Source organism: Drosophila biarmipes, chromosome 3R, assembly GCF_025231255.1.
Source record: "Drosophila biarmipes strain raj3 chromosome 3R, RU_DBia_V1.1, whole genome shotgun sequence".
Lineage (NCBI taxonomy): Eukaryota > Metazoa > Arthropoda > Insecta > Diptera > Drosophilidae > Drosophila > Drosophila biarmipes.
Genome location: NC_066616.1, coordinates 14,858,609 through 14,884,040, shown reverse-complemented (window position 1 = coordinate 14,884,040; position 25,432 = coordinate 14,858,609). Strand labels below are relative to the sequence as shown.

Genomic DNA, 25,432 nt, shown 5'->3' with positions numbered 1-25,432 from the left:
ATTGATTGATGACTGACCTTGAACATATATATATATAAAATCCACCTATACGACATGTATACCTTATATTAATGACTATGAATATTTATGTAAAGGATTACCTTTTACTTTCTCTTTTGATGAACTTTCGATGATGTAATAATAAGCGAATGAACTGAATTGAATTTTTTCTTTGATATTTATACCTCCAAGCATACACACACACACACTCGAACACTCAGTCACAGATACAAATATATCTTTATACGTATATATCCTGCCGGAAGTTGCTGCCGTTCGTTCCTCGTTCGTTCGCTCGCTCGTTCGCTCGCTGATTGATGATTGATGATCGTGGTTTGCCAATTATACCAATACTACCTATAATACTGCCTATATATATCCCCCACACACTCCACTAAATATCGATGAGCTGAGTCATGATTTGTTATGTGGTGCAAGCGGCATTCGAACGTTTTATTGGAGTTTTACTTTCAACTCGTTTTCGTTTCGATACTTGTGTCCAATATATCTACACACACACACCATATATAATAAATATTAACCAACCAACCGATGAACTATCCTACAATCTAGCCACTAGTGTACGCTTCATCCAGTGCATAATGTAATGTTAAACTGAATGTCTTTCTTGTGATAATCAAACAAAAACAACGAAAAGCTCCCACAGAAATACCAACACCGAAACTCCAATACCACAGACCACTTGTCCGAACTATAGACTCTGTAACACTTGAAGATACGCCCTGAACACGGCATTCCATACCATTTCCGAACCCTGTCTCCCCGATCATGGCACCCACTGCGCATACTTGATATCCACCATTCGCCCAGCTGCACCGCCTCTCTCTAGCTATCTCTCTCCTGCATTGACGCGGAACAGATGCCACTGAAAAACTCATTATAAATTAATTAAGCAAGCAATTAATAATTTCACGTTCAATTTAAGTTTGTAAATGAATTAATGTTTCCCCCGAACACCACCACCAGCATCAAAAAAAAGAGACAAGAGCAACAAACAACCGAAACTAGCTACACCACGCCCCCGCAACCCAGAAGACCACGCCCCCTTTCCCAGACTCATCCCCTCCCCCACGTTTCCACACATTTTTTCAAACACTTTTGTTGTCATAGCCTCTAAGCCAGGCATAATTACCCGTGCATTCTAACACCCTTAGCCCCCTAGAGCTTCAGATGTGCACCACCTCGTTTGCCTCGCACCCCAAAAGTAATTTACATACGGCAACAACCAACTTCGTTTTAGCTGCGCCTTTTTTTGCTCTTGTTCCTAACTAGTTGGAGAGAGAAAAAGTTGTTTAAATGTACGTACACAGTTTCTGCCGTTTCAGTTAATTGCAATTTCAAATATTTTAGCTAGCAAAAAAACATTAACATAAATTGACTGAAATTGAATTAAGCATTTCACCTGCGGCCATAAATGAAAATTATAATTTTGTGTTATTATTATTATTGTCCATCTCTCTCTGTGTCTCTCTACCTGTCTCGTTTCTGTCGCCCGCTCGTTGTTGTGCTGTTTTTCTGCATTGGCCACGTTCATTTCGCCTTTGTTATCAGTAATTATAAGTTTTCTAGTTGCAATTTAATTTCACCATACCTCCACCCTCTCTCTCTCTCTCTCACAATAACTGCACAATATTGCACATAAAAATACAAGATACGACTGAAAAGCTCGTTGCACTCAGCACCAATTTGATTAAAACTTTGATATAACATTAATAGAGTAGGCATAAGAGATTTTCCAGCCGGAAAAGCGCCTTGTGAGCTATCAAGAGGAAAGCCATGTCTTTCGGTAGCCGAAAACGAGTAAGTACAGGTGAAAGCTGCCGAGAGGAATTCCATAAATAACGCATTCTCTTTAGCATTCATCCGAAGACGGGGCTTAAGTGGGAGCCGACCTGAATACGGCCTGGTATGATTTATTCCCCTCGGTAGTTGACTCCTACGTCATTGCCTTCTTACGGCCTCGTTATGTGTGAGCTGTGAGCGGTGAGCCTTTCCTTCAACAACGCTTTAATGGCTCATTGCCTTGACAAACACCCGTCGACGGGCCCTGGACATACGGACAACGGACGGACAACAGACATACGGACAAACGGACGCACGGTCTCGAGTAGGGCAAAGGCCCATAATGCCCGGGCATTAATTTTATTATATCTTTTGCTGGACTTCTTGGCCCTGCTCCCACGTCATTTGCCTGCTGCCGCTCGAACTCGGAAAATGCCGGGGAAAATTATTATCCAATTCAATGGAGACGAGCCGTGGCAATACTCTACAGAGCTCATTGAAAAGAACACATGGGCTATTGCGCTTATTAACATTTTATGATAATCATCATGTCAATATGATATAAGTGCGTTGACCTTTAATATATTTTGTGAACATTTCTATTGGAAACATTTGTTATTTTTTGAGTTTATTAGATAAATATACATTCTAATACTTACTACATACCATATTAATTTAGACATTTAGACAGCCTTCTAAATTTTTCATAGCTTTAAACTATTTTTTACATGTTTTGTAACAAAATATGTTTTTTTTAATTAGAGAAATTTAAAAAATGGAAAAAAAAATTTATAAAACATTTTTCAACAAATAGTACAAACCCTGAGCTAGTAAGACTGTTAGGCTATTTATTATTACTATCTGATATTGGTAAAGATATATATTGGTATTTTAATGGCATCTTTCAAGATTTCGAAGAGGTAACCGTAGTTCAATGCTCCAACATTAATAAATTTTATTATTTTATGGAGCGTTCTTTCCGCCTGCAAGATCCCCAGCCCTCGTTGCATTGGTCGAGCGGCATGCAGATTTTATTGTATTTCGTTATAAGTTCAATGCACCATAAATTCGCAAAACGGATTTATGTGTATTGCACTACGGCCCTATCTTCGGCTTTCACAGCTTTCTCCGCTCCCCCCGGAGCCGTAATTTATTGCGAGTGCGTTTCCGCTTCGAGTTCATCGGGCCAGTCGATGGCCGTCGCCTTAAAGAGCTTAATTCGCCCGTTTTGGCAATGAGTTCTGTCTGAGAATCAGAAAACAATTCGAGTGCCAGGGAAAGGAGATGGAAAGTTTGCTTCTTCGGCTGGGAACGGGGGGGAGGCAGGTTCAGGCCACAGGCCACGTGAACAAAACAACGAGGAAGCGAGGAGGCGAGGAGACCATAAATTCCTGCAGCTGGTGCTGCAGTGCAGCCACTTTTGACACCGCCGCCCACAGTTTCCACCGAACTAATGACAAGCCCCGCAAAATGAAGAAACAATGCGCGCATAAATTACCCTCAAGGCGTTGCCCGAAATTGCATAGCAATGGCTTGGAAGCGAAAACTAAACGCAGTGGGCAAAAAGAATCTCAGTTGACAGGGGGGATGGGCGGTGGAAAGGCGGTGGAAAAGCGGGGGAAAAGCTGGGGAAAATGGCTGGTGCAGTGGGATTAAGGAAAACAATGGCGCATCAAATTACAGCTAACAGCAAACAAACAGCGAGTCGAACACTCGCCTTGGCAGACAACTGCCACGCCCATCGACCGAACTTTGCATTGTCGTGGTTCGGTTTTTGTTTCAAAGTGCCACACGCCGTATACGCAATTTGCTGCCATGTGTTTGTGTTGTCTATTGTAATTTGGCGCTATTATTAAAAATCCTTTATGACGCCTGGCAGCAGCAGCAGCAGAAGCAGCCGCCGCTCAGATTTCAGCAAACGCATTCTGTGCGCTCTAATTGCGCCATTAAAAGATGACAAACAAAATCCCCCAGACTCCGGACTACAGATTATTCCGCAAAACGCCCTCCCGAAGTCTGGAGTCCTCTGCTGAGCCGCAGATTCTGGTTCGAGACGCAGGCACTGGTCTTATAGGGCTGCGAAGACAAAGGCAGGGCATTTAATATGCTTTTTATGCGTTGCCGTAGCTCTTCCTACTCCTTCTTGGGTTTTTTTTCGGCACTTTAGCGCGGATGTCATAAATGGCATGGCATCCATGGAAAAGTAAAGTTTCCGCCGGCTGTACCACTATAAATGTAATTTATGTGTGCGTGCATGGCTCTGCGCTCTGTGTTTGCAGGTGCATTTTATTTTTTAATATGCTCCGGGCAAACACAACACATGAAATTTGAATTTTACGGGCTCGGCTTGCTTCTCGTTTTTGTTCTTTTTGTCGGTGGGCCAAGTAAAATAGTAAATATACACAACTAGTGGCCGTACAACTAACTCAAACACCCGCCTCCCGCGACTTTTTCACCTTTTGGCACCACCTGTGCGTCGATGGTGTACACTGTGTGTGTGTGCTTAACCTGCACTTAATACAGTCACTTTTTGCGCGGAATTAAAATATTAACGTATGCCAAACTTTTTGACAATATGACATTGACATGGTAATAGCGGAGGAGGATTAAGTTCCTCGTGGCTTATGTTTCTCAAACCTTTTAAAAAGATTGTCTAGCTAATATGTGAATTTATAAGCCTACATTGTACATATATAGTAGGAATTGTAAACCATAAAAAATAATTCAATTTGGTTGATAATTAAACTAGAGTAAATCCATAAATTATTACCCAACTCCATTTAAACGTTCATTAAAAATCATTGGCTTAGATGGAATAGGTATTTATAGGGAACTTAAATTGAACAGGTTCTGGAACCTTTCCGAAACCCACTATGACCACCAATTTAATATTCAGACCAATCTATAAACGTCTTTAAAACAACCCACTTTTAGTAAATAAACTAGGTAAAGACTGATAAACTTATTTCAGTTAACTGGCCATCCCCTTTGAAATCCTCTAAAAACCTCAAAAGTGCCGTGTTTGGATTTCCCTTCGGCCCGTGTTTATGCGGCCTTATTGAAAAATTAAACTTGTAATAAAATTTAATGACTTGGCGGTTTTTAATAAAAAGCAGCAACGCCTAACCAACAGAATACCCGCAATTTAAGCGCAAATTTGTGTTCATAATCACAATTTTGGTACCTTTTTCTCTCTTTCCACTCCCTCTGCGGTAATGACCACACAGAAATTCGGGCTTACCCTCGACCTCTAACTTGGCGCGGTGCGTGCAATAAAAAGTAACGAGGCTGTTAACATTAAGGCAAACGTTTGCCTTTCACTTTGGTCAAGAAGTCAGGCGGAGGCAGGCTGAAACAAAAAAAACAGCAGGAAAAACCGGCAAGTGAGACTGCGACTGCGACGGCGACTACGAAGGCTCGACTCATCGACGTTAAGTCGGGGCGTTAATATTTAAATTTATATTGCGGCCGTATTCTCTGGTCACGGCAGTGCCGTCCCATTTGGCCATCAATTCTGCGTTTAATGCCTGCGCAAATATTTGCGCAATCAGCAAACAAAACAAACGCCGGCCAACCGCCGACTGTCGACTGTTTAAGCAAAGCAATTGACCGTTGCCCAGGACACTGGTGTATCCTGCCCATATATATGTGTTTGAGGGGGGGATATCCAGGTAACAGGGCGGCGATGAAAGCGACACGGCCGCAACTTGTATTTCCTGTTGACCCGTGTTCGTGTGCGACGGCAGAGCGGAAGTCCTCGCAGGTGCAGGTGCCAAGCTTCCTCTTTTTTTCGCCCGTCTCGTGCTGTAAATATCCGTGTTAATCATTTAATTAAACTGCGCTCCCGGCCTGCATATTTTTCGGACATACATTTCGGTTATTTACGGCGCGATTTGGGTTTCGACAATTACTACTTCAATATGCTATCTTTTATGGCCCATTACTGTGTATTTACAACTGGGCGTATGTGCAATATTTTCGGCAGCACGTAAAACGTTGCATACTTTTTGGGGCTTCTCGCATGCAGCACACAAAATGGCGTCCTTTTTAAACATTTAAACGTTTGATTAAAAGGGTTTTAATTTTAAATGCAGTGCTTAATTATGCATTGCAACTGTGTGTTTGAAAAAAGGTTATTATTGCAAAACACACAAAAAGCTATCTTACTTTTATTGCTAATAACTAACGTACTAAAACATTAAATAAATGTTAGGTATATTAGATCAATATTGTAAAAGACTGAAGAAGTATCTGCGCATACCTGTGTCATTTTGCTGCACTTACAGTTCGATAAATGAAATTGCTGCAATGCGTTGCACACTACTTTGGGTGTCTTTTATGCACCAGAGCCATTTTATTTAAATCGGAGAGTAGGAAGTGAAAGCCCGTACCTCCCACGCGAATTCCCCAAGGAAAAGAAAGAAAACCCTAAACATTCTTGCACTTCGCAGCGGCAGAGCTGTAAAAGTTTTCGGTAAACGCATTTCAAACACTCGCCGAGATAGTTATTACAATAGGGCCCAAAGCCCAGCAACAACACAGACATGCGTGTGGGCGGCGGAGGGTTTTAGGGGGGCTTAGGTGGGCGGTGGACAGCAGCAGCTGCGGGGAAAACTTGTATCATTTTCTTCAAATGAAATGCAAAACGAGCGGGACCATCTTCCACTCCTCCGGCAGCAGTACAAAGTAATATTTACAAAAGAATATTCTTTTAAATTTATTTTTTCTCTTCGGCATCTGTACTTTGTAGTGTTGTGTATGGCAGATAGAAGCCATTTTCAAAGTGCAGTTAGCTTTGATCGGTGTGTGAGTGTGGGTGCACAGAGAGAAAAGTTGGAAATTGTTTTTAATATTTTCTGATATATTTTCTTATATAAATTAGGTACCTTTTATAACATAAAAATGTTTTTATAATTTAAATTTAATGTTCATAGACAAAAGTCCGAAAAGTCAACATATATTTAGGATAGCTTTTACTTTTATATTGATATTAATTTTCATTATACTTTGTTCGTTTGATTTATATATTATAAAATCATCTTTTCACCTTTACTTTTTCTAATGTTGGTAATAACTGATAGATATAGCCAATAAAAGGGGAGGTTTAAATCAGGGGTGATATTTTTCTCTGTGTGTAGGAGGAGCTTCGGTGATTTGGGGGGCGGATGTAGCCGAGCTTAGCGGAAGCCTGGCTGCAACTGTCGTCGTCGTTGTCGCTGTCACCGCTCACTCTCTATCTGAATCTCGGGTCCCATCCTTTTCCCTGAAAACCCCATCTGAACCCCGGCTGAACTCAACATCCGCTGGACAATTGATGAACGCCTTTGTTGTTGTATGCAGAGTGGATTCCAGTTGAACTCCAGTGCCTGTCCTGGTCCTCATCCAAGTTTCGAGCAAGTTCAGTTACCATTTGCCGTGTGGAAAACTTTGTGCAGTTGACAACCGGGGGAGAATGGAGACTGGGGGCGGGTGCTCAGCCATTTTTATCCTAGAGGTCCTGCGGATCGTCGCCTGATGTTTTTCGTTTCGTTTCGCGCCAGCAGCAAAAGTGCCGAGTTCAAAGTTTTGTTTACAAAGTTTTCAAATTTTTGTGGCACTGAGTTGAACTTCCGGCGAGCGCACTCACTCCACTTTCCCGTTCCCATTTCCCCATTTCCGGCTGCTGTTGATGATGTTGCTACCGCTGTTCCATCGCCCACTGATTTCTTTTTTCCTCATTTTTGATTTTGTGGACTTTTCCGGACAGCAGCAGATGGTCTTCGAATCGCAGTCATCCATCATTAGCCACAATTATGTGGCGGGTCTATTAAATTTCCATCAATTTGGCGAGTGTAGCACTAACTAAATGATGCAGAAAATGCAGCAATGGCGGTGTGGCAAGTGGGGTGTGGCTCTTGAGCACTCGAGCACTTGGGGAAAACGACATGCAGACACATCCTGCGGCTGCTTCAAGTCGTCATTGCGCGTAAAATTATGTCAATGCCTGTCAACTTTTCCGTTGAGCCAAGTTGCTCGACAAGTGCACCCTGTAGTGTCTTTGAGAGTGCATTGAGTGAGCGACTGAAAGTTTTCTTTAACCCCTGACCCCCAAGCCCCCACAGTCTTTCATGTGTGTGTGCGAGTGCGTTATTGACTATGCATAAAGTGCATTTACAGTGCTTCTCAGAAGGAAAATAGGAGGGAAGACAGAAAAAACAGTTGCGCTTACTGCTGCCAAAGGGGCGGAAAGTTTTTTAATTTAATGTAAAAATTACCTACCACGCCAGCCTCAAACAGAAGTCACGAAAAGTCCCTGAAAAGGGACAACTTCGTTTAACTCGACTTAATGCAAGCTTGGCGCTCACTTCTTTCAAATTAGCCTGGTTAATTAGCGTTTTATGCATGTATACTTATGTATCTGTCTGTGTGGGTGTGCCGTCGCTTAACTTGCAGCCAAATTTAATAAGTTTCGCTCTCCAATTAGTCCTTAATCCCCGCCTGCCTGCCACTGCATCCTTGCATCCCCGTATCCCAGCACCCTTTTGCATGAAGCCCCCAAAAAGCACCTGCAGCTATTCCCAAGTGTAAGTGGATCGTTTTGCATATTTATTGTCTTGAAGCTCACAGGGCGCTGGCCGAGATCTGGATAAGATGTATAGAGCACCTAGTCTGTATCAACACTTAACTGCTTGATTTTCATTTTTATCATTGTATACCTTTGTAAACTAGCACCTGTACGTGAGTCGAGCCTAGCTATATATGTATATATATGAATACCAACTGAACCGGCCATCGGTTTGCGACCAGATATGAAAGAACACAGTAAAGACAATTGCCAACGGACGCACTTTCCCCAATCCCCACAAGAAATACCGAACACCAACACTCACGCCACGACACCTACGTATACTCTTCTTAAGCAAAAATATTTAAATACTTATATCATACACAACTTATATGATAAGTGTCTACTCTTTTCCTTTTTCGTCTCTTTTTACGCTCTGACATTTCATTTTCCGATAACAACAACCAACCAACCAAAATGCGCATTTAACCAACACACACCACGCACACCACAATTGTAATGTGAACCACCCACCAACAAAAAAAAAACACCACCCACAACCAACAACAAATCCCCGATTAAAAAACACCACAAAAATCAGAGCGTACCGGTCCTTCGAACATTTGGCGGTCATCACATCGCGTAGCGCGAGCGGGAACGGGATGTGGGCGTGGCCAGCTCCCCCTCACCCACGATAGCCACGCCCACCGGTACGCCGCCCCTGCTGCCGCCGCTGCCCAACACGTTCGTGGCCATCAAGACGAAGTCCGACTGCAGCAGCAGCAACCACAGCAACAGCAACAACAGCAACAGCAACAACAGCCTGACCCTGCACAGCGGCAACAACAGCTTCAAGTCGAGCGGTCACCGCAAGTCCCCCCAGCCGCCGCCACTGCCCATGAAAAACGGGGCCAAACAGCAGCAGCAGCAGCAACAGGAGTCGCACTACCAGCACCTGACCTACCAGCAACATCCCGGCAGCAACACACGCAACACCCTCGATCGCAAGCAGCAACAGGGTAGCGGCGGCGGCGGCGACTATTGCACCCAGATCAATCCGCACTATCTGCAGACCTTCGACAGCTTGGACCACTACAGTGTGGCCACGATGCAGCAGCAGCCGCTGCGCAGCCAGTCCAAGTCGCAGATCTACAGCTACGGCAGCAGCGGCACCGCGAGCGACAACAGCAACCACAACCAGCAGCACCTGCAGCAGCAGCAGCATCCGCAACACTACCACAGCAGCAGCAACATTGCCCACATCGAGCACCACTACCATCCGCAGCACGGCAGCGATCGCTACAGCCACCCGCATGTGCAGCAGCAACAGGCGCTGCAGCACCAGCAACATCAGCAGCAGCAGCAGCAACACCACAGCCTGAAGCACACCAAGCACGGCAAGGGGCACAAGGGGGGCAAGCACGGCGCGAAGGGCAGCAGCAGCAAGTCGCAGGACGACTTCAAGGCCCTGCACAAGCAGCAACAGCAGCAGCAGCAGCAAAAGTGCAGCGGCAACAGCAAGGCGGCCAAACGCAACGGTTGCAGCAACCAGGTGTTGCCACTGCCACCGCAGCAGCAGCAGCAGCAGCACTATTCCAGCTCCAGTGATAGCCTACCATTTGATAATAACTATTATTAGACACCAGCACACTCAGGCACACGCACACTCACTAACCGAGAAGAGAGGTATAAGGGTGTCCCAGAAGGGCATTACATAACCCACATTTTCGTGAGACTCAGTCCTTGAAAGCTGAACTACATAAAGTTGAACATCCAATTTCACAATTCTTCTGGTTTGCGATTAATATATACCTATTTGAACTTTCCCCTTAAACTGGGATTAGAAAATAATCGCTGCTCATTCGCTACCGCCACACTTACAGTGTACAACAACGGTTGCAACTCATTTATCGATAAACATGTATTTAACAACCCTAACCTTTACGCCTTACGAAATTTCACAGTAAACAACATTTCACTCTTCATTTTGTTAATTATAAATTAAGCCAGATCTGTGTTAATAGGAAACACGTTTGCAATTATAATTGAAACCATTATTTCTATTAATTGGTAAAAGAGCACATTTATTAACCTCATTAAGCAGTTCCAATGGAAATCCAACCCACCCGAAGTAAAATTCCAATGCAAGCTGGTATTTCGTTAAGGTATTTCATTACATTACTCTGCTTTTTTAATTAACTTGGCAAGGCATTGGGACTTGGTTAATAATTTAATGAATTATACCCACCAATTTGCGCATATATTATGCATTTTTGGGACACCCATTGAATACCTGGATTTGAAGAACGACCGACACACCCGCAGACACACACATTTCTGTGTTCGCCAAAATGGTTGAAAGTTTTCATTTGATTGAGAGAATTTGCAAACAGGATTTCGAGCTGCAAGATGCATTCCTGATTGCAATGCAAATTTGATTTTGCGGCTGCCGGAAGACGATTCCTGGCATTTTTACAGCTGCCGCATGCAGCAGACGAAGGCTTTGGGGGAGCTAAGTGTTTTGAATGCCAACTGTTTGGGCAGCTTGTTGTTTTCGTACGATGATAGCCTCTAAATGAATTAAATATTTACCTAGTCTATAAACTAATTTAGTTCGTAGCAAATGTCAAAACGCAATTGAGAGGCCACCTGAAGTGGCTCACATATATATGCAGCTTATTGTTAATTGTGTACATAGAATGGATAAGCGTATGAAACTAGTTACTTCTATTGTAGACCTAAGCCAGGCCCACCACTCCCTGAACCCCTGAAACCCCATGAACCCTGACCCCTAGAGTCCAAAGAAGAGAACCCCTAAAAAGCTCACCAGCCACCAGACTTAGCACACAAAAGCAGACCGTGTTCTTTGACCCCCAATGCTCGGCTAATGAGATTCTGTTTATTTGTTTCATTAACGAATTGCTTGAAATATCTGCCAACAACAACAACAACTCAAACCACACAACAACAACTACAACATCGACACTCCACAAACCACACTGCTTACCACCATCAACACCACCTCCAGTCGAGTTCCCAGGCCAGAAGCAGCGGGCACGACGAGCTGGGCAACCTGCTCTGGCAGCAGGATTCGTGCGAGTTCCTCGAGCAGTATCCCCCCGAATCCGGCTGCCCGGTGCCGCCCCTGCGCCACTGCCACGCCCCCGGCCATGGGCATGCCACCAAGTCGCTGACCAGACGCAATGCGGATCTGTTTAGCGGGGATCTGGGCATACCCGAGATCAGCACGCACGTGGGCAGTGTGGTGCACACGTTCGAGACGCTGGCGCTGCAACGTCGCCTGGCGGAGGAGGAGGATCGGCATCCGGAGCGGGAGCTGAGTAAGTATGAAACGACGAACACCACCGGCGGCACCACCCAGAGCAAGTACAGCCAGCTGAAGCGCCGCTCGCAGGAGATGCGCCAGCGGCTGGTGCAGCAATTGCACCGCCAGCGCTTGCAGCAACAGCAACAGCAACACCTGCAGCAGCAGCAACCTCACAACCTGCAACATCAGCAAAAAGCACGCTCACGCACACAGTCGCAGCCGCAAAAGCAGCAATCCTTGCACGAGGGGGTCTTGACCAACAGTTGCAGCACCCAGACCCTGGCCTCCGGCTTCTGGCCATCCCCCCAGCGAGTGGATCGCTCCCGGGAGCAGTTGCAGCAGTCCACCTTTGAGGACTATCGCAAGAATCTGTTCGGCACCCTGGGCAGACATGCCAGCCTGGAGGACAACGAGGAGTTGCAGGACGAATCCTTCATCGTGAATGCCGCCTTCGATGAGATATTCTCCTGCTACGATGACGAGAACGAGGATGAGAAGGGAACGCAGACCCAAACGGCGACCAACACCGATGATCTCTTCGAGGACGAGCACATGCTGGTGAGCCTGAGCGAACTAGATGACGAGGTCTTCGCCAGCAGGGCGCAGACGGCCTCGACCACGCCCACCGCCAGTGCGAGCGTGCTGGCGGGGCGAACGCCCAAGCATAGTACACCCCAGCTGAATCTCAACAAGTATCCCGCCCCCTCGCCACCCCGCTCCCGCACGCTGACCAATCTCTTCGAGCGTCTCAAATCGCAGGATAACAAGACGCTGCAGAAGTATCCGGGCGATGCGGCGCTCAACAGGACGGAGGACTTCAACCGGGGCTCCACCGTCAGCAAGTCCTTTGTGCAGCAGCTGCGGAAGCCCTCCCACAAGCAGAAGCGGGCGCCCAGACCTCCACCCAAGCCGCAGTCCCGCTCCCAGGTGGCCATCGCCCATGTCACGCCGCTCCGCAAGGCGCTCATCTTCCCCAAGCGATCCAAGTCCTCCAGCGAACTCCTGCTCGACGACCTGAGCGTGCAGGCGCGTAAGTATCAGCGAAGGATCGAGCAGGGATCAGCGCTATAAGAAGGATCCGGGATGGGCACCCCGTTATGCACCTGTTTCTCACCTGTTGACCTGTTGTTTGCTCCCCGCGCCCACCTAGTATTAAATCGATTTCTTTCGTATTTCCCTTTACCCAGAGGCGACGCTTTTGTAGACTAAGTGACCCCCAAAACCAAAAAATCGACCCGACCCCCCTACCTTCGACTCTGATCAAGATCCCCAAAGGATGTGGAGCGAGTGCAGCTTATCCCGCCGCCATAATGGAAGACAAAGATATGAATACGACTAGGACCCGAAGCCAGACCCAAAGAGAATTGAGCCATACGTGGATTAGCACCCGAAGAACTTAACTAATTTCGTAATTTACCCGTAACTAAATTAAGACAAGTACATTACTCGAAATGCATGAAAATCAAATCAAAAGATGACTAATCGTATTTATATATACAAGCATATATAAATCTGCGTATACATTATTGTACAAATAGGATCGAAGTCGCCCCGCGAGCGGGTTAGATATGGAAATGAAATATGAATCAAAACGACAAATCGTGCTCCCAACCTAGTTATAAACGAGTACAAGTTTGTCTCTTCAATTATAATTTAACTTCATCAAAGAATATACCATACAATCCCGACATACATCTATACAATATTCGGATATATATAGCATATAACTGCGTCACTTGTTGTAACTTTTAGGATAATTGCAAATCAAAGCAAATGTAAACCAATTACGAGAAGAAACATTACTAACTCTTACCTGCATGCAATAAAACATTAAAAATCAAACTAAGCCTATCGAGTTTTTATTTGGGTGTTATTTTTTTTTATTTTAAAGGGGATCTAGACTTAGATTCAAAGTCAAATTTTTCAGTACATTCCATTTGTTTCAAATAGTAAGATTCACTTTATATAAGTTATTAAAATGAAATCCGTGTTTGACTCTTATTCAAGGAAAATAGATGGTGTGATGTTCAGAATATCTTATTTAGCTTCGAACTGTCCAGTAGGCATTGGATGGTCGCAAAAGCAGCTTGAAGAGTCGAATATCAGGACGACCCATTATCGGGCTATTGTTCTGCATAGCGAAATTCCACTTGAGCAGGAAAACAATACTAGCAAACGAGAAAAAATAGTTATTTAAAAGTGTAAGAAAAGGTAAGTAGAGGAAACCAACTCACAATCGCTCTGGGCCGCACAAATCAGAAGTACAGCTCTTAGCCGACTCCCACTCCCATGATTTACCCGCTGGCAAGCGATCAATCTCCTGCTCCCACAAGGACCAACTGTAGCGAGCGGTTTCCTGCTCCCGTTCCCATTTTAAATGAGCAGTAGGGCTCTGCAAGGCGAACCGCTGTGCCCGGTACGTACGCGTGGTCATGTCCACAAACTCCATAACGAAGAGCAGCTCGTGGTCGCGCGAGTGAGTCAACGCGTACAGCTTGTCGGTACCCAGGAAGTACTCGCCGGCCGCAATGCTGTTGTACCCTTCCCGGAATTCCTGCGCGGAGCGGTGAGTGCCATTGAATCGTTGAAGCACTAATGTCCAGCCGCCTTCCTCGAGAGCCTGTTCGCAGAAGACGTCGAACGGCTTGCTCCCCTCTTCAAGTTGGATGCGGGTGTACCCATACTTGTCGGTCAAGGCACAGTTACGCAGGAAGAAGCCCGAACTTTCTGATAGCTTCTCCGTGGCATTGGCCAGGCGATTCAGAACCTCTGTCTGCTGCTCAATCTTCTCCTTCAAACTACGCACCGCTCCGGACACTGCCGCCGTGCCAGCACTGCTGAAATTTACAAACATTTAATAATAAATAATGCATATAATAATTGATATGTGAGTCTAATAAATTCTTACCTTGGTAATTTTACGTGTACTCCACGAGTTTGGCGATGTGACGACAGGCCTCCTTCTACGAAGAGTACCACCAGAGTTATTCCCACCAACACTCCACTTTTGTACATCTTCTCTTGCTGAGTTCCCAAACAATTGTGGGCTGAAAGCATCACCTGGGCTTTGAAAGAGGATTTCAAAACACATGATAAGGCTGCTGATAGCTCTCGCCTTGACCGCGATACCCAGTGCATTGGCCAAAATCGGCGCTGAAGCTTATCACGATCCGGTTTCATGTCGCATCTCGTGCTTTCGGAGCTGCCCTGCCCGCGTAAAGGTCTTCTCGCACACTTGGCAGCGGTGCAGCCGTTCGCCGGTGTGGATCCTTTCATGGCTCCTAAGGACTCCCAGCTGGGCGAACCTTTTGTCGCAATGATCGCAGGCGTAGGGTCGTTCGCCGGTGTGCGTCCTGAGGTGCAGCTGCAGTAGATACACCCTGGAGAAGCTGCGCTGACAGATGGTACAGGGATGCGGGCGTTCATTCGTGTGCCGAGCGGCTATGTGGCGTCGCAGGTTACTGGACTCCACAAAACCGCGTCCGCAGTGCGGGCACTTGTACTGCAGCAGCTGTTGGTGGCGCCGTTGATGGGCTACTAGTGCTCCATTTGTCCTGAAGGTCTTGGGACACAAATCACAGCGGAAAGGCCGCTCATTGCTGTGCAAGCGCATGTGAACTGCTAGACTGGAGGCGGATTGCAGGCTTTTGCCACACTCTAAGCACATGTGGCCGCCCTTCTGGGTTAAGGAGCTGGAGCACTTATGGCTCTGGTAGCTACGGAGTTCTGTAAAGAATCCTCGGCACTTGTCGCAGTCGAATATGGTCACGGAGGTATGCGCCTTTTCGATATGCCGACGTAGAGCTGTGGGTAGCTGGAAAACCGCACCACAATGTTGGCAGTTGGAGCTTACAACTTCTATCGGTTCCTCTACACCATCCTCTTCAGTAGAAGATGGTTCCACTTTGTAGTCATTCGGATCGAAAATGATGATTTCATCCGCCACCAGTTCTGCGGTGTCCGCGTTTACCCTGGAAGCCTCATCCAGCAACCTTTTCGCCGCCTCCGCGCACTTCTTCCTAAACTTTGCCGCGATGAGCAACTCGTTGGTGCACTCCTGGCACAAATACTTCGGATACGCATCGGTACGGTCCACCTGGCAGGGATAAATATACGAAGTCCTTAAAATAGCACGCAAAAGTGCATGGAAAACTCACCTTAATGTCGCCACATATTTCCAGCAAGGTGCACAGATCCACTCGCAGCTCCTCCACGGTTTCGAAAATGTCCACCAAAAGTTCATCCTGCTGGAGGCAGACCCGGCAAATCAAATCACCCGGTTGCAGCGACATTGTAAAAATAAATTATTTTAAATTGTCAACAGGATAAGCCGATGGCACCATCAGAGTTATCGATAAGTATTTACAGCGATGTCGAGTACAACAGCTGATTACACTGAGCTACAGCCTCGGATTTTTTTATACTCCAATTTAAATTAATGATATTTAAGATATTTTTTATAAAATAATTGTTATTTCCACACGCAAATCTTCTTTACTGGTACCAGCATTCAAATAATTTAATTTTATATTCGAAAATTTGGCGCCAAACGAAGTTCAGTGGGAACGTGGTGTTTTTTTTAAATACCGTGTGCCTTTGAAGGCCTAAAGTTTCTAACAGGAAATCCCAATTTAACCCGTCGGTAACACTGATTGTGATTGATTCGTGAGACTAAGTGCGACAAAATGCCACCCAAAAAGGCAGTTGCTGGTGCCCAGGTTAGAACAAAATCAAGCAAAGGCCTCCCCGAAAACCAGTCAATATACCGAAAACCCGAAATTTTGCAGCCGGCGGAAGTAAAGGGAAAGTGCGTCCTCTGCGCAGTCGCAGCGGAAAGGATCTGTCAGCGCTGCGGCGATTTCTACTGCTCCAGGGACTGTCAGCTGCAGGATTGGCCACGTCATCGCTACATTTGCTTCCCTCTGCCCGCTCTGGTGTATCCCAGGGCCCATTCGGTGCTCCAGAGCAGCGAAGAATTATCTCTGGAGGGTGCATGTTCGGCTAATAGTGATAAATCCGTAGTTGGGGCAGCTCCTGCCCCCTCTGCCGGCCTCCTTCCGGATCTGGAGGGCCATAAGACTTGCAGCAGCAGCAATATTGCTCCCCAAAATAAACCTGCGATGCTGCCCAATCCCCCCATGCAACTCATCTCGCACAACAGCGGCAACAAGGGGAAAAACAAGAATGTTTCACCGCCAAATGCGATCTTGCCCCCGAGCAATAGTCGGGTGTACGTCATGACATTCAAATCCGCGAATCGCTGCTACATTCGCGATGCCAGCGAAGTTGCTGACAGGGCGTTTGCCCAAGTGTGCGAAAAGGTTTGTATATGCTCGAATTCCAGTACACCAAACTATCCTAAGTGAATTGTAAGGAAAAACCGAAAATCCAAATACGTGATAATTAGCCAGTTCTCAAGACAAATGTTGATCGATTTATTAACTTTTATAGTTGTGCCAAACCTTGTTTTCCAAAAGGAATAAATTAACGTTAAATATTATTAATTTTGCTAATAGCCCAGTTAGCCTAGTCGGAAAATATCTTATAATTTTCCTTAAATATCGGCTTTATATGCACCTATTTTAAACGTTTTTCCATATAGACCAAAACCCCCTACCAACTTATCGTACTAAACTCACTTTTTAATCTCCAGGTTAACATCATGGGCAATGAGCTTCCCCGGATGGTGAAGCCACGTCCCTTTGGATTCTGCCTGGCTCGTCACAATGGGATCTTCCAGCGGGCCAGGGTGATGAACGTCTTTGGTAATCACTCCGCCCGGCTGCAACTTCTGGACCATGGAGTCGTTAAGTCGAGAACAATGTCGGATATGCGGGAGATCAGTGATGAGTTGTTGGCACTGCCCCGCTTCATTCTGGAGGTGCAGCTCAAGGATGTGGCCAACTATGCGGTGAGCGATGACTTCTTTGCATTCACCTCGCAATTCGAGGGCGAGGTGTATGTGGCGGTTCATGAAAAAACTCCTGGATGCATACAAGTGGAACTACTGCATCCAGAGACAAAAGTCTCACTGAACGCAAAAATTCGTGAGTTCTGCGCCAACAAAAAGATTTACGAAAATATGAACGATTATAAAAAGAAAGAGAAACCCAATCAGCAAAATCCCCCAACAGATCAGCTAACTACCAAGGATAATAATTCGCAGGCTGTTCCTCAAGCTCCAGAAATAAAACCCCAGGACTTGTTGAAAAAGCTAGACACTGAAGGAGAGAATCAGAGCAATCCTAGAGATGTCCTGACCCTCACTACCAAAAATAGTGAGACCCCGAAGCAGCAGAGTCCCCCAACTGGGCAAGAGCCAATTACTCAAAATCAGTCAAAGTCTGAAGTCAGCAATAATACTCCAGCAAAAGCAGTAGAACCCCAAAAATCATTAAAAAATAAAGAGGGCGAAGTAAACATTCAAATCGATCAAGCAACAGTTGCTGGCGCCCAGGAGAATTTAAAGAAAGATCAGCCAAATGACTTGTTCGGCGATTTTTTCCGTTCATATGTCAATAAGAAGGGTATAAGCGAGCAGGATCTTAAAAAAATGAGTCCAAATGAAATATTTAGCGAATTTCTTCGATCCCACGCGAACTCCAAAGATAAAAAAGATAATACCGCGATGGACCTACCTAAAGACGTTTCACTAGACCAAGAAAATATTATTGTCAAGAAGCCCGCTGTTGAGGAATCAAAACAAACTGAACTAAAAGTTAATCTTTATGCCATTTCCAATACTTCAGTTGGACCCACAACCAAAGATGCAGAATCAAGCCGGCTTGAAAGTAGGGAATCCCCTGATAATACACCTGAGGAACCTAGAAAAAATGAAAAACCAACGCCCGATGATCAGGATATTAAAACTGCCGTGGTATCAAAACCTAAAGATGAAGAGTTGAGAGAGTTTTTAACGCAATGCCTAGGGCCGAAAGTTTCTCCTCCCACTGAAAATACGAAAGGTGATCCATCGGAATTACCAAAACTTAAAGGATTGTTGGATTCGCTGTCTATCTCTAAAGCTAGTCCCCAAGCAAATGGGATTGTGAAACCCCATGAAGCTCTGCTAACACCTGTGAGTATAGATTGTTATTTCAAATTAAAACCAACACTAATTATTTAATAGCCCTTTGAGCTACGCCGTTTCTCAATTCAGGGTAAGGAAGGCATTGATGTCTTTGTTGTGGACAGTTCTAAAAAGCATCGTGGAATTTTTGGGGCTTTTGACAGCGCCTACGCCTGTGAATATTCCACCCTGCACAGTCGTTTGTCGGATATTACCGATTCGGAGCCCTATAGGCCACAGTGAGTAATATTGGTTATATCTTAACATATTTTAGTCACCTGATGTTTTTTCGACAGGCTTAAGGAATACATACTCGCCCGCTTTGAGGGCTCCTGGTATCGCGGTCGAGTGGAGCAGATCATCACCACACCGCAAAAGCCGGCGAAATACCGGGTGATGTACTTGGACTACACCAACGTGGAGGACATAACTGAGATGGATATTCGTCGCTATCCATTGGACTTCACCACTCCTTGTACCACAAATCTCTGCGTGATTGACGGTTTGAATTATTACAAGCTAAATTTAGATCTACAAATAATATTTAAAACGTTTACTTACAGAATTTCCACATAAACCAAATGCTGCACAGATTTCCTTTTTATCGGACGCCCTGAAGGTCCACAACCTAATACATGTTGACAGCGTCACATATCTGAACAATGTTGCCATAGTTAAATCGCGTTCTCTGATTCAGAAGCTGATGAGCTTGTAATCAGTGCGAACTCGCACTTAAAGCTTTAATTTCACATTATGACTAAAACGGGGAAACCCGAAGCATTTCTAACTATTCTGTATCTATTTTGTGTTATACAAAAATTTTCCAAATTCCCCACCATACTCAATAAGCACTTTGATTTATACGTTTTAAACATTTATGTATAAATAAAATTCAATTAAATAACAACGTTAAAAGCTGTTAATACACAATTATTATGTTCCCTAGCTATAGCTGCCGTTGGTTCGCGGTTTTCACAATCGAAATTACACACAACAGGGTTACAACAGATTGAAAAGACATGCACAAAAGGTTTTAGTTCGTTTTTAGTTTCTCGAATGTTAAAAATGGTTGAGAAAGCGGTTCTACAACATAGGCACGGTTTGGTGTGGATTCAAGGCACGGTTTCAGACGTTTAGACGTTCTTTTTCATTGTCAGCTCGTGGGCGGTGCGCAGGCGACGCCGCAGCTCGTTGGGGAATCGCTCATAGCACTTTTTGCAAACCGGCTTCTCGTCGTACTCGTAGAACTTGGACTTCTGTGTCATCTTTGTGTCGCACACGGAGCACGCAAAGTGGTGCACGCACCAGGCCTTGTTCAGGGCAGTAAAAACTGTTTGTATAATAAAATATTTTGATTAGAAACGCTCATTCGTTTGCTGATTTAGTTTATCTACCATCGCCTCCAATGACCTGGTTGCAAACGAAGCACAGGTTGCCAAAGAGCTGGTGATAGTGCGTCTCGCAGTAGGCCAATCCTCGCTTCTCGTAGTGCCGGTGGCCCAGGAAGGGCTTCTCGCACTTGGCGCACACGAAGTGCTCCACATGCCAGTGCTTCCCCAGCGCCGTGACCACTCGCTCCTCAATCGGCCGGCGACAGGCGCCACAAATGGGAATGCCCATTTTATCATGGCAGCGCAGACAATACAGTTCATTCTGTTCGGGAAAAGGGACGAGATTATTATCATTTCATTGTTTGGCGTTTTATATTCTATCCACCATATCGTTTGCTGCTAATCCTGGTCGGCTCTTGACCTCTCGAGCCGTGGAGTCCAGTTCGGTGCCGCAGGCCGTGCAACTGAAGTGATAGCCGTGGTACACTTCGCCTCGGAATCTCAAAGGCTCCTCGTCGATGAGCCCACTAGAAAGGAGAGAAATTAGCTAAGTGTTCCACTTGAAAGGTATCATAGCTTACTGGCATTTTTGGCATACATAGCGGCCGGTGATCTCTGCCTTCACCTTGGCATTGCACTCGTGGCACAGAGCGCGGTTCTGGTTCTTGATGAACCCGCAGTCGGCCAGCTCCTTGGCGCACAACTGGCAGCGGAAGCACTGCGGATGCCAACTGGCGGACATGGCCTTGATGACCCGTCCGATGACGAACTCGCCGCACTTGTTGCAGCAGGGTGCGAAAAGCACCTGGAAGTCGCGTTCGCAGTACTTGCGGCCCTCGAACTCGTAGAATATGCCATCCTGGAAGGGTCGGAAGCACTGGGCACATCTGCAAATTATTTTTGAAATGAGTAATAAAGTTGGGAATTATTTAAGAAAGCAATCTGTAGAAATTAAAAAAAAAAATGGAAAGAAAAAACACTAGTATGATATGGTACGCATATAAATAAGCAGCTTTTATAAATCATAAAGTATTTTTGAGCTGGGTTGATGAACACTCATCACATGCTGACTTCATTTGCGAAACAATAAACATTTTTAACAACGTTTTAAAAGGACTTAATAGTGTCTTATTTAAATGCAAAACCTTTTAATATTATGCAAAGTTCGTTGGCGACAATATTTAGATGCTCTATCTTATTACTAATTAAACAAATTTCTTGAATTAACATTTTTTAAGTGAGATTTTTTTTCAGAATTATTCATAAAAGGATATTTAGAATCTGAATGAATTCAATTAAATTTCTGAATTTATATATGTAGCTTCTACTTACACAAAGCACTGTGTGTGCCAGAGTTCTCCATTGGAGTTGACGATCTTCTCGGTGGGTTCGAATCCATCGGCGCATCGCGTGCAATGCATTGCACTGAGCGACATGTTTGCTGCCTGGACTCTGCAAATTCAGGACAAGATCGGGATTAGGTGGTGGTAATATTGTGCTATTTTGGAGGCTATTACACTTCAGCCTTGGAGTACATCATGGTTATAGCTTAAGCGCGAAGGAACACAACCTAAGGGCAGGGCGTGAGGCGAGAAACTGGACAAAACAATGAGAGTTATCGCTCTGCCGGCCTCTGTTGACGATGGCTGAATCATATTTCAGTCGAATGCATAGCCCGAAAGCTTTCTCGCATTCCTTGGGACCTGTAGCTTTCGTCACAGCGAGTGTCGCATGTCAGTTGGATAAGAAGCGTTAAACGGTGCGGATGTGATGACTTCGGTGATGGGTAAGATATCATTTCTGAGCAGGTAGAATGCAGGGCACATATAAGAAGATACGAACATAGCTAACTGATAGTCTGAAGCTTCGAGTCTGAACTCCAGATATTTATAAAATAAAGTGATTGTTTTTGGCAATCTCATTTTCTGCAGTTAAGATCTACTATCTTATGTTTAATTATAATTCAAGAGGCAGTGCAAGGCAATGAAATGATTCATCACCAGTTCCTTATATGGAAGGTTTCATAATTATAAAAGTACTTCTTTAAAATTGTAATATTTCAGTAATGGAATAATAATTGGAATAATTCAAAATAAAGAGGATATGACATACACATATCATATGATAAATTTGTAGTAATGTTTAAATTATTAACTCCAATAATTTAGTTTGTTGTCAAGCTCATTTTATCATAAATTTGTGTAATACAATTAAAAGTTACGAGTTACTAATCAGAAAGCAGATTTTAGCATAAGTTGCGAGTAATCTCTCTTCAAAAACTAAACTCATATGCATAAGATCAAAAGATTCATTCATATATTTAGAGTAGTTGGGCAAAAGTAGCATTGACCCCTCACTGAACCAATCAATGAACATTCCCGGGCCCCTAAAAAGGGGTTAGAAATGCTCCAACATCGAATTCGATTTGGTTTTGCCGCCAACACAAAGGCGGCCCACTCATCATCAACGAGCACAGACAAACAAATGGTAAACAACAAACACACACACACACAGGCGCTCGAGTGGCGGCGTTTAAAAATAAATTTGAATGTGGCCATGACGTCATCGATGGAGTAAACATCTGGCAGGAAAATTGCATTCCACAGGGGTCCCAAGCGCCCGCATGGCTTGCAGAGGGTTAAGACTGGATGAGGGCATGGAATGATCGGCGTTGCTGGCCTGGAATAGTTACTTTTTCCAGTGATTAGCAAGTGCGAATTTGGGCAAATGGTAAGGATGATTTTCGGACTGCCAAATGATGCAATAAGTGGGCGTATTTAAGCCAAGGCCGTTGGGAAAGTGGGGCGGAACACTCTGCTTACTGCACGGGCGGCATTCTGAGCGGGGTTTTCTTTTCTTTTTCGACTGGCTTTCACTTGCGACTGGCACCTGTTGCACCTGGTCTGCGACTTTTTCAGATCACGGCGAGCGAAACACTGCAAAAACATATAGAAAATGATCAATCTGTTTCTTCTGGCTTTCGGCAGTGTCACTTGGGCGGTTTCCTAGCCAGATCCGGTTGATTTCCAGCCGAGCAGAGCAGCTGCGCATCACTGGCGCAGCACAAAAACAACAACAGGTCTTGCCAAAATAGGCAAAACTCGGGAATTTCACCCATTTCATTGGCAAATTTTACACTTCGAACGTTTTCTCTCTCACTGAGGCCTCTTTACCTGCTGAGAAGCCCTTTGTGTTATAGCCACTGCGCTGGGCAATTAATTTAACTTCATTTAATTAACAGCTTCCGTGGAAGAGGAAAACCAACTTTATTTTGACACTAAAAAATACCACCAGCCACCTGCCTATCGATAGCGTTATCAGTTTTCGCTTTAGGTAGCCCTGTAAAATCAATCGATAGCCCACCTTTGGGCGCCAATTCAAAACTGATTATCTAGCCCACTCTATGCAATTAGTTTAAGTTACCGAAAAACATTTGCTAGAGAATTTCAAGTTTTGCGGCGCCAGGCTTATCACTTTGCGGCATTCTTGCTTCTTTGTGTCACCTTCTTATCAGCCGCTGGCCAACCGCTGTTCTTCTCGTGAAAAGGTTTCGTAACGCCGTCTTATCAGCATGCCTCATGCAAGCTCTAGGTACACGTACTATTTGTTTATAAACAAGCTCTGCTCGCATGTTAATTTCAACTGCAAGCAAGTAGCAGGAAACCCCTTTGACATTGAATTTGATTGATTTTCTTGCAAGGTATCGAGGTTTATGGGAAAAACAATGTAATTGGGCTTGGAAGTACCCTATTATCAATCATTTTCAACCAGGGCAGATAAGACTACTATCAAATCTAGTATTGCTAAGAATAACATTTATTTTATCTGTCAAAACTATTTTTAACTGTCATTGTGAAATTAAGTTTTGCATTAGTTTACCTTCAAGTTGAAGTTATTCCCAGAAAATATTTTGTTGGGATTACTTTTATTACCTTTTTAATGTCTTTGAGTACTGAATGCTACTATTCCCCTGTGTACATGACTGTGGATGCATTATTTGTTTGCTTTAATTGTTCCCCGAACGACTGTTTGCGCCAAACTTCCGCCTTGCGGGTGTGAGGGTCATATTTTCGTAACACCCCTCGCCGACTTCCGCAGTGGCAAAGGAGATAAAGCCCCAGCTGCAGTTTCGGATTTGCTTTATTTGCATCGCTCGGTTTTATGGAGCGCTGTCCCGTTAAAACGGGCTGCCAGGCGGATCGATCAGCGCTCTTTGTTTATCAGACTCGCTCTTTGTCAGCCGCCTTTATTTGTTATTATTAAATGAGTTTTTTCCAGCATAACAAAAACAAACAAGGTGGCCGGCCGCAAGGCCGCAGGGCGTGCGAGCGAGAGGGCCGACAAACAACCGCCCCAAGAACAAGATGGCATCCACTCGTCAGCAATGCCATCCACACCAAACACTGGAAAATAGGCAGCCCCATATAGAGCAAATATTTTATTTATTAATTATAACAGCTTGGTATGCAAATAATTGGACGCACAAACTGGTTCTAAACTCCCAAATACATAAGATGGAATAGGTAATGTTCTTTAAAAAAATAAGGGGTTCGAATCCCTCCCCTATTACATTATTATATGAATTTTTCTATAATATTTTATAAACTTGATAATAGTTTTAATATGAAAATTAGTTTTAGCCAATTTTAAGGAATATGTTTGGTAAGTAATAAATAAATATGATCATTAATAGATCATAAAATCGCGTGAGAACACTTTTTCTTTCCGTGCCCTCTGTCACATGGCTGGAAAGGGGGTGGGCTGTGGGCTGTGGGCCGGTCGCCGTGGAACCTGGAAACCGAGACCGGGGACCTGCGAGACTTTCGGCACGTAGCAACGCCCAGCTGTAAGTTTATTACGCATGATTTTATGCTGTTGTTTACCGAAAATTCGCCAAGGCAAGCCCCCTGCCACAGGCCCCCGAACCCGCCCTGTGACTCGGGCGTATGAGCAACATGTTACCGCCGAGACAGATGGAAGTCGGTGCGGAATGTGGCGAGCTGCGGCGGATGCAGACGCAGTTGCAGTGGGTGTCTAAAAATAAGTTCAATTATGCTCTCTGTTATTGCAGCTGGCTCCCAAAGCCGGCAAACCAGATGGACAACTAGTGCTGGGGCTTGCAGAGGAGCAGGTTGGTTTTGTTACGAAGGGGTTCCTCAAAGCGATGTTGTTTTCATAAAGCCTGTACTGATAGTAATGATTAAAAAATTCCATTGTCTTAGGTACTACTAAGTAAATATCATTGCGATCTATTCAAGACAACAAATCTATTTTGATGTATTTTAATATTGCCAGGAAACTGATAGCAACAAGGGATTACTATTTCTATAAGAGGTTTGTAATCACCTCTCTACGAT

At 44.7% G+C, this 25,432-nt stretch overlaps 4 protein-coding genes across 14 annotated transcripts in view; 2 read left to right on the top strand and 2 right to left on the bottom strand.

Moving 5' to 3' along the window:
• The window catches only part of LOC108031403 (hemicentin-2), a 109,374-nt gene extending 95,853 nt beyond the window's left edge, over positions 1-13,521 (top strand). For 4 of the 5 annotated variants that reach the window (XM_017104790.2, XM_017104787.2, XM_044095520.1 and 1 more), the window contains one exon: positions 11,376-13,521. In XM_017104790.2, coding sequence (XP_016960279.1) covers positions 11,376-12,746 — 1,371 coding nt within the window. In that variant the 3' untranslated portion in view covers positions 12,747-13,521. Of the gene's footprint in view, positions 1-8,948; positions 11,216-11,375 lie in introns of those variants that run through there. The other variant, XM_017104793.3, reaches the window with a different exon arrangement.
• A 90-nt stretch (positions 13,522-13,611) lies between these two features.
• On the bottom strand, positions 13,612-16,006 carry LOC122819128 (zinc finger protein 239). 4 transcript variants are annotated; one of them, XM_044095523.2, is made up of 3 exons: positions 14,584-14,802; positions 13,910-14,509; positions 13,612-13,843 (listed from the first exon to the last, which is right to left on the bottom strand). In XM_044095523.2, the coding sequence occupies exons 1-3, from the start codon at positions 14,730-14,732 to the stop codon at positions 13,717-13,719; spliced, it is 876 nt and encodes a 291-aa protein (XP_043951458.2). In that variant the 5' UTR covers positions 14,733-14,802; the 3' UTR covers positions 13,612-13,716. The 4 variants fall into 4 exon arrangements, with proteins under 4 accessions (XP_043951458.2, XP_043951457.2, XP_050745154.1 ...); XM_044095522.2 differs by having other exon boundaries at positions 13,910-14,512; positions 14,584-14,799; XM_050889197.1 differs by lacking the exon at positions 13,612-13,843 and adding an exon at positions 15,833-16,006 and having other exon boundaries at positions 14,361-14,509; positions 14,584-15,771.
• A 297-nt stretch (positions 16,007-16,303) lies between these two features.
• On the top strand, positions 16,304-19,674 carry LOC108031737 (uncharacterized). 2 transcript variants are annotated; one of them, XM_017105428.3, is made up of 6 exons: positions 16,304-16,393; positions 16,463-16,996; positions 17,329-18,753; positions 18,805-18,983; positions 19,041-19,246; positions 19,308-19,674. In XM_017105428.3, the coding sequence occupies exons 1-6, from the start codon at positions 16,361-16,363 to the stop codon at positions 19,457-19,459; spliced, it is 2,529 nt and encodes an 842-aa protein (XP_016960917.3). In that variant the 5' UTR covers positions 16,304-16,360; the 3' UTR covers positions 19,460-19,674. The 2 variants fall into 2 exon arrangements, with proteins under 2 accessions (XP_016960917.3, XP_050745147.1); XM_050889190.1 differs by having other exon boundaries at positions 16,324-16,996.
• Positions 19,675-19,770: 96 nt separating this feature from the next.
• Positions 19,771-23,361, bottom strand: LOC108031738 (LIM and senescent cell antigen-like-containing domain protein 1). 3 transcript variants are annotated; one of them, XM_017105431.2, is made up of 7 exons: positions 23,249-23,335; positions 22,898-23,011; positions 21,408-21,527; positions 20,657-20,962; positions 20,461-20,602; positions 20,139-20,397; positions 19,771-20,074 (listed from the first exon to the last, which is right to left on the bottom strand). In XM_017105431.2, exons 2-7 carry the CDS (start codon positions 22,909-22,911, stop codon positions 19,878-19,880), a joined length of 1,038 nt encoding a protein of 345 aa, XP_016960920.1. In that variant the 5' UTR covers positions 22,912-23,011; positions 23,249-23,335; the 3' UTR covers positions 19,771-19,877. The 3 variants fall into 3 exon arrangements, with proteins under 3 accessions (XP_016960920.1, XP_016960921.1, XP_016960919.1); XM_017105432.2 differs by lacking the exon at positions 22,898-23,011 and having other exon boundaries at positions 23,249-23,361; XM_017105430.3 differs by lacking the exons at positions 22,898-23,011; positions 23,249-23,335 and adding an exon at positions 21,593-22,143.
• Positions 23,362-25,432: the final 2,071 nt, after the last annotated feature.

Excerpts from the sequence above, each read along its gene's own strand:
- LOC108031737 (XM_050889190.1), top strand. The coding sequence starts at position 16,361 with ATGCCACCCAAAAAGGCAGTTGCTGGTGCCCAGGTTAGAACAAAATCA. Across the intron at positions 16,997-17,328 it reads TTGCCCAAGTGTGCGAAAAG|GTTAACATCATGGGCAATGA; the intron begins GTTTGTATATGC and ends TTTAATCTCCAG. Across the intron at positions 18,984-19,040 it reads TCGGAGCCCTATAGGCCACA|GCTTAAGGAATACATACTCG; the intron begins GTGAGTAATATT and ends TTTTTTCGACAG.
- LOC122819128 (XM_050889197.1), bottom strand. The coding sequence starts at position 15,967 with ATGTCGCTGCAACCGGGTGATTTGATTTGCCGGGTCTGCCTCCAGCAG. Across the intron at positions 15,772-15,832 it reads AAATATGTGGCGACATTAAG|GTGGACCGTACCGATGCGTA; the intron begins GTGAGTTTTCCA and ends TATCCCTGCCAG.
- LOC108031738 (XM_017105430.3), bottom strand. The coding sequence starts at position 21,615 with ATGATGTACTCCAAGGCTGAAGT. Across the intron at positions 20,963-21,407 it reads TGGCACACACAGTGCTTTGT|ATGTGCCCAGTGCTTCCGAC; the intron begins GTAAGTAGAAGC and ends AATAATTTGCAG. Across the intron at positions 20,075-20,138 it reads CCAGGTCATTGGAGGCGATG|TTTTTACTGCCCTGAACAAG; the intron begins GTAGATAAACTA and ends TTATACAAACAG.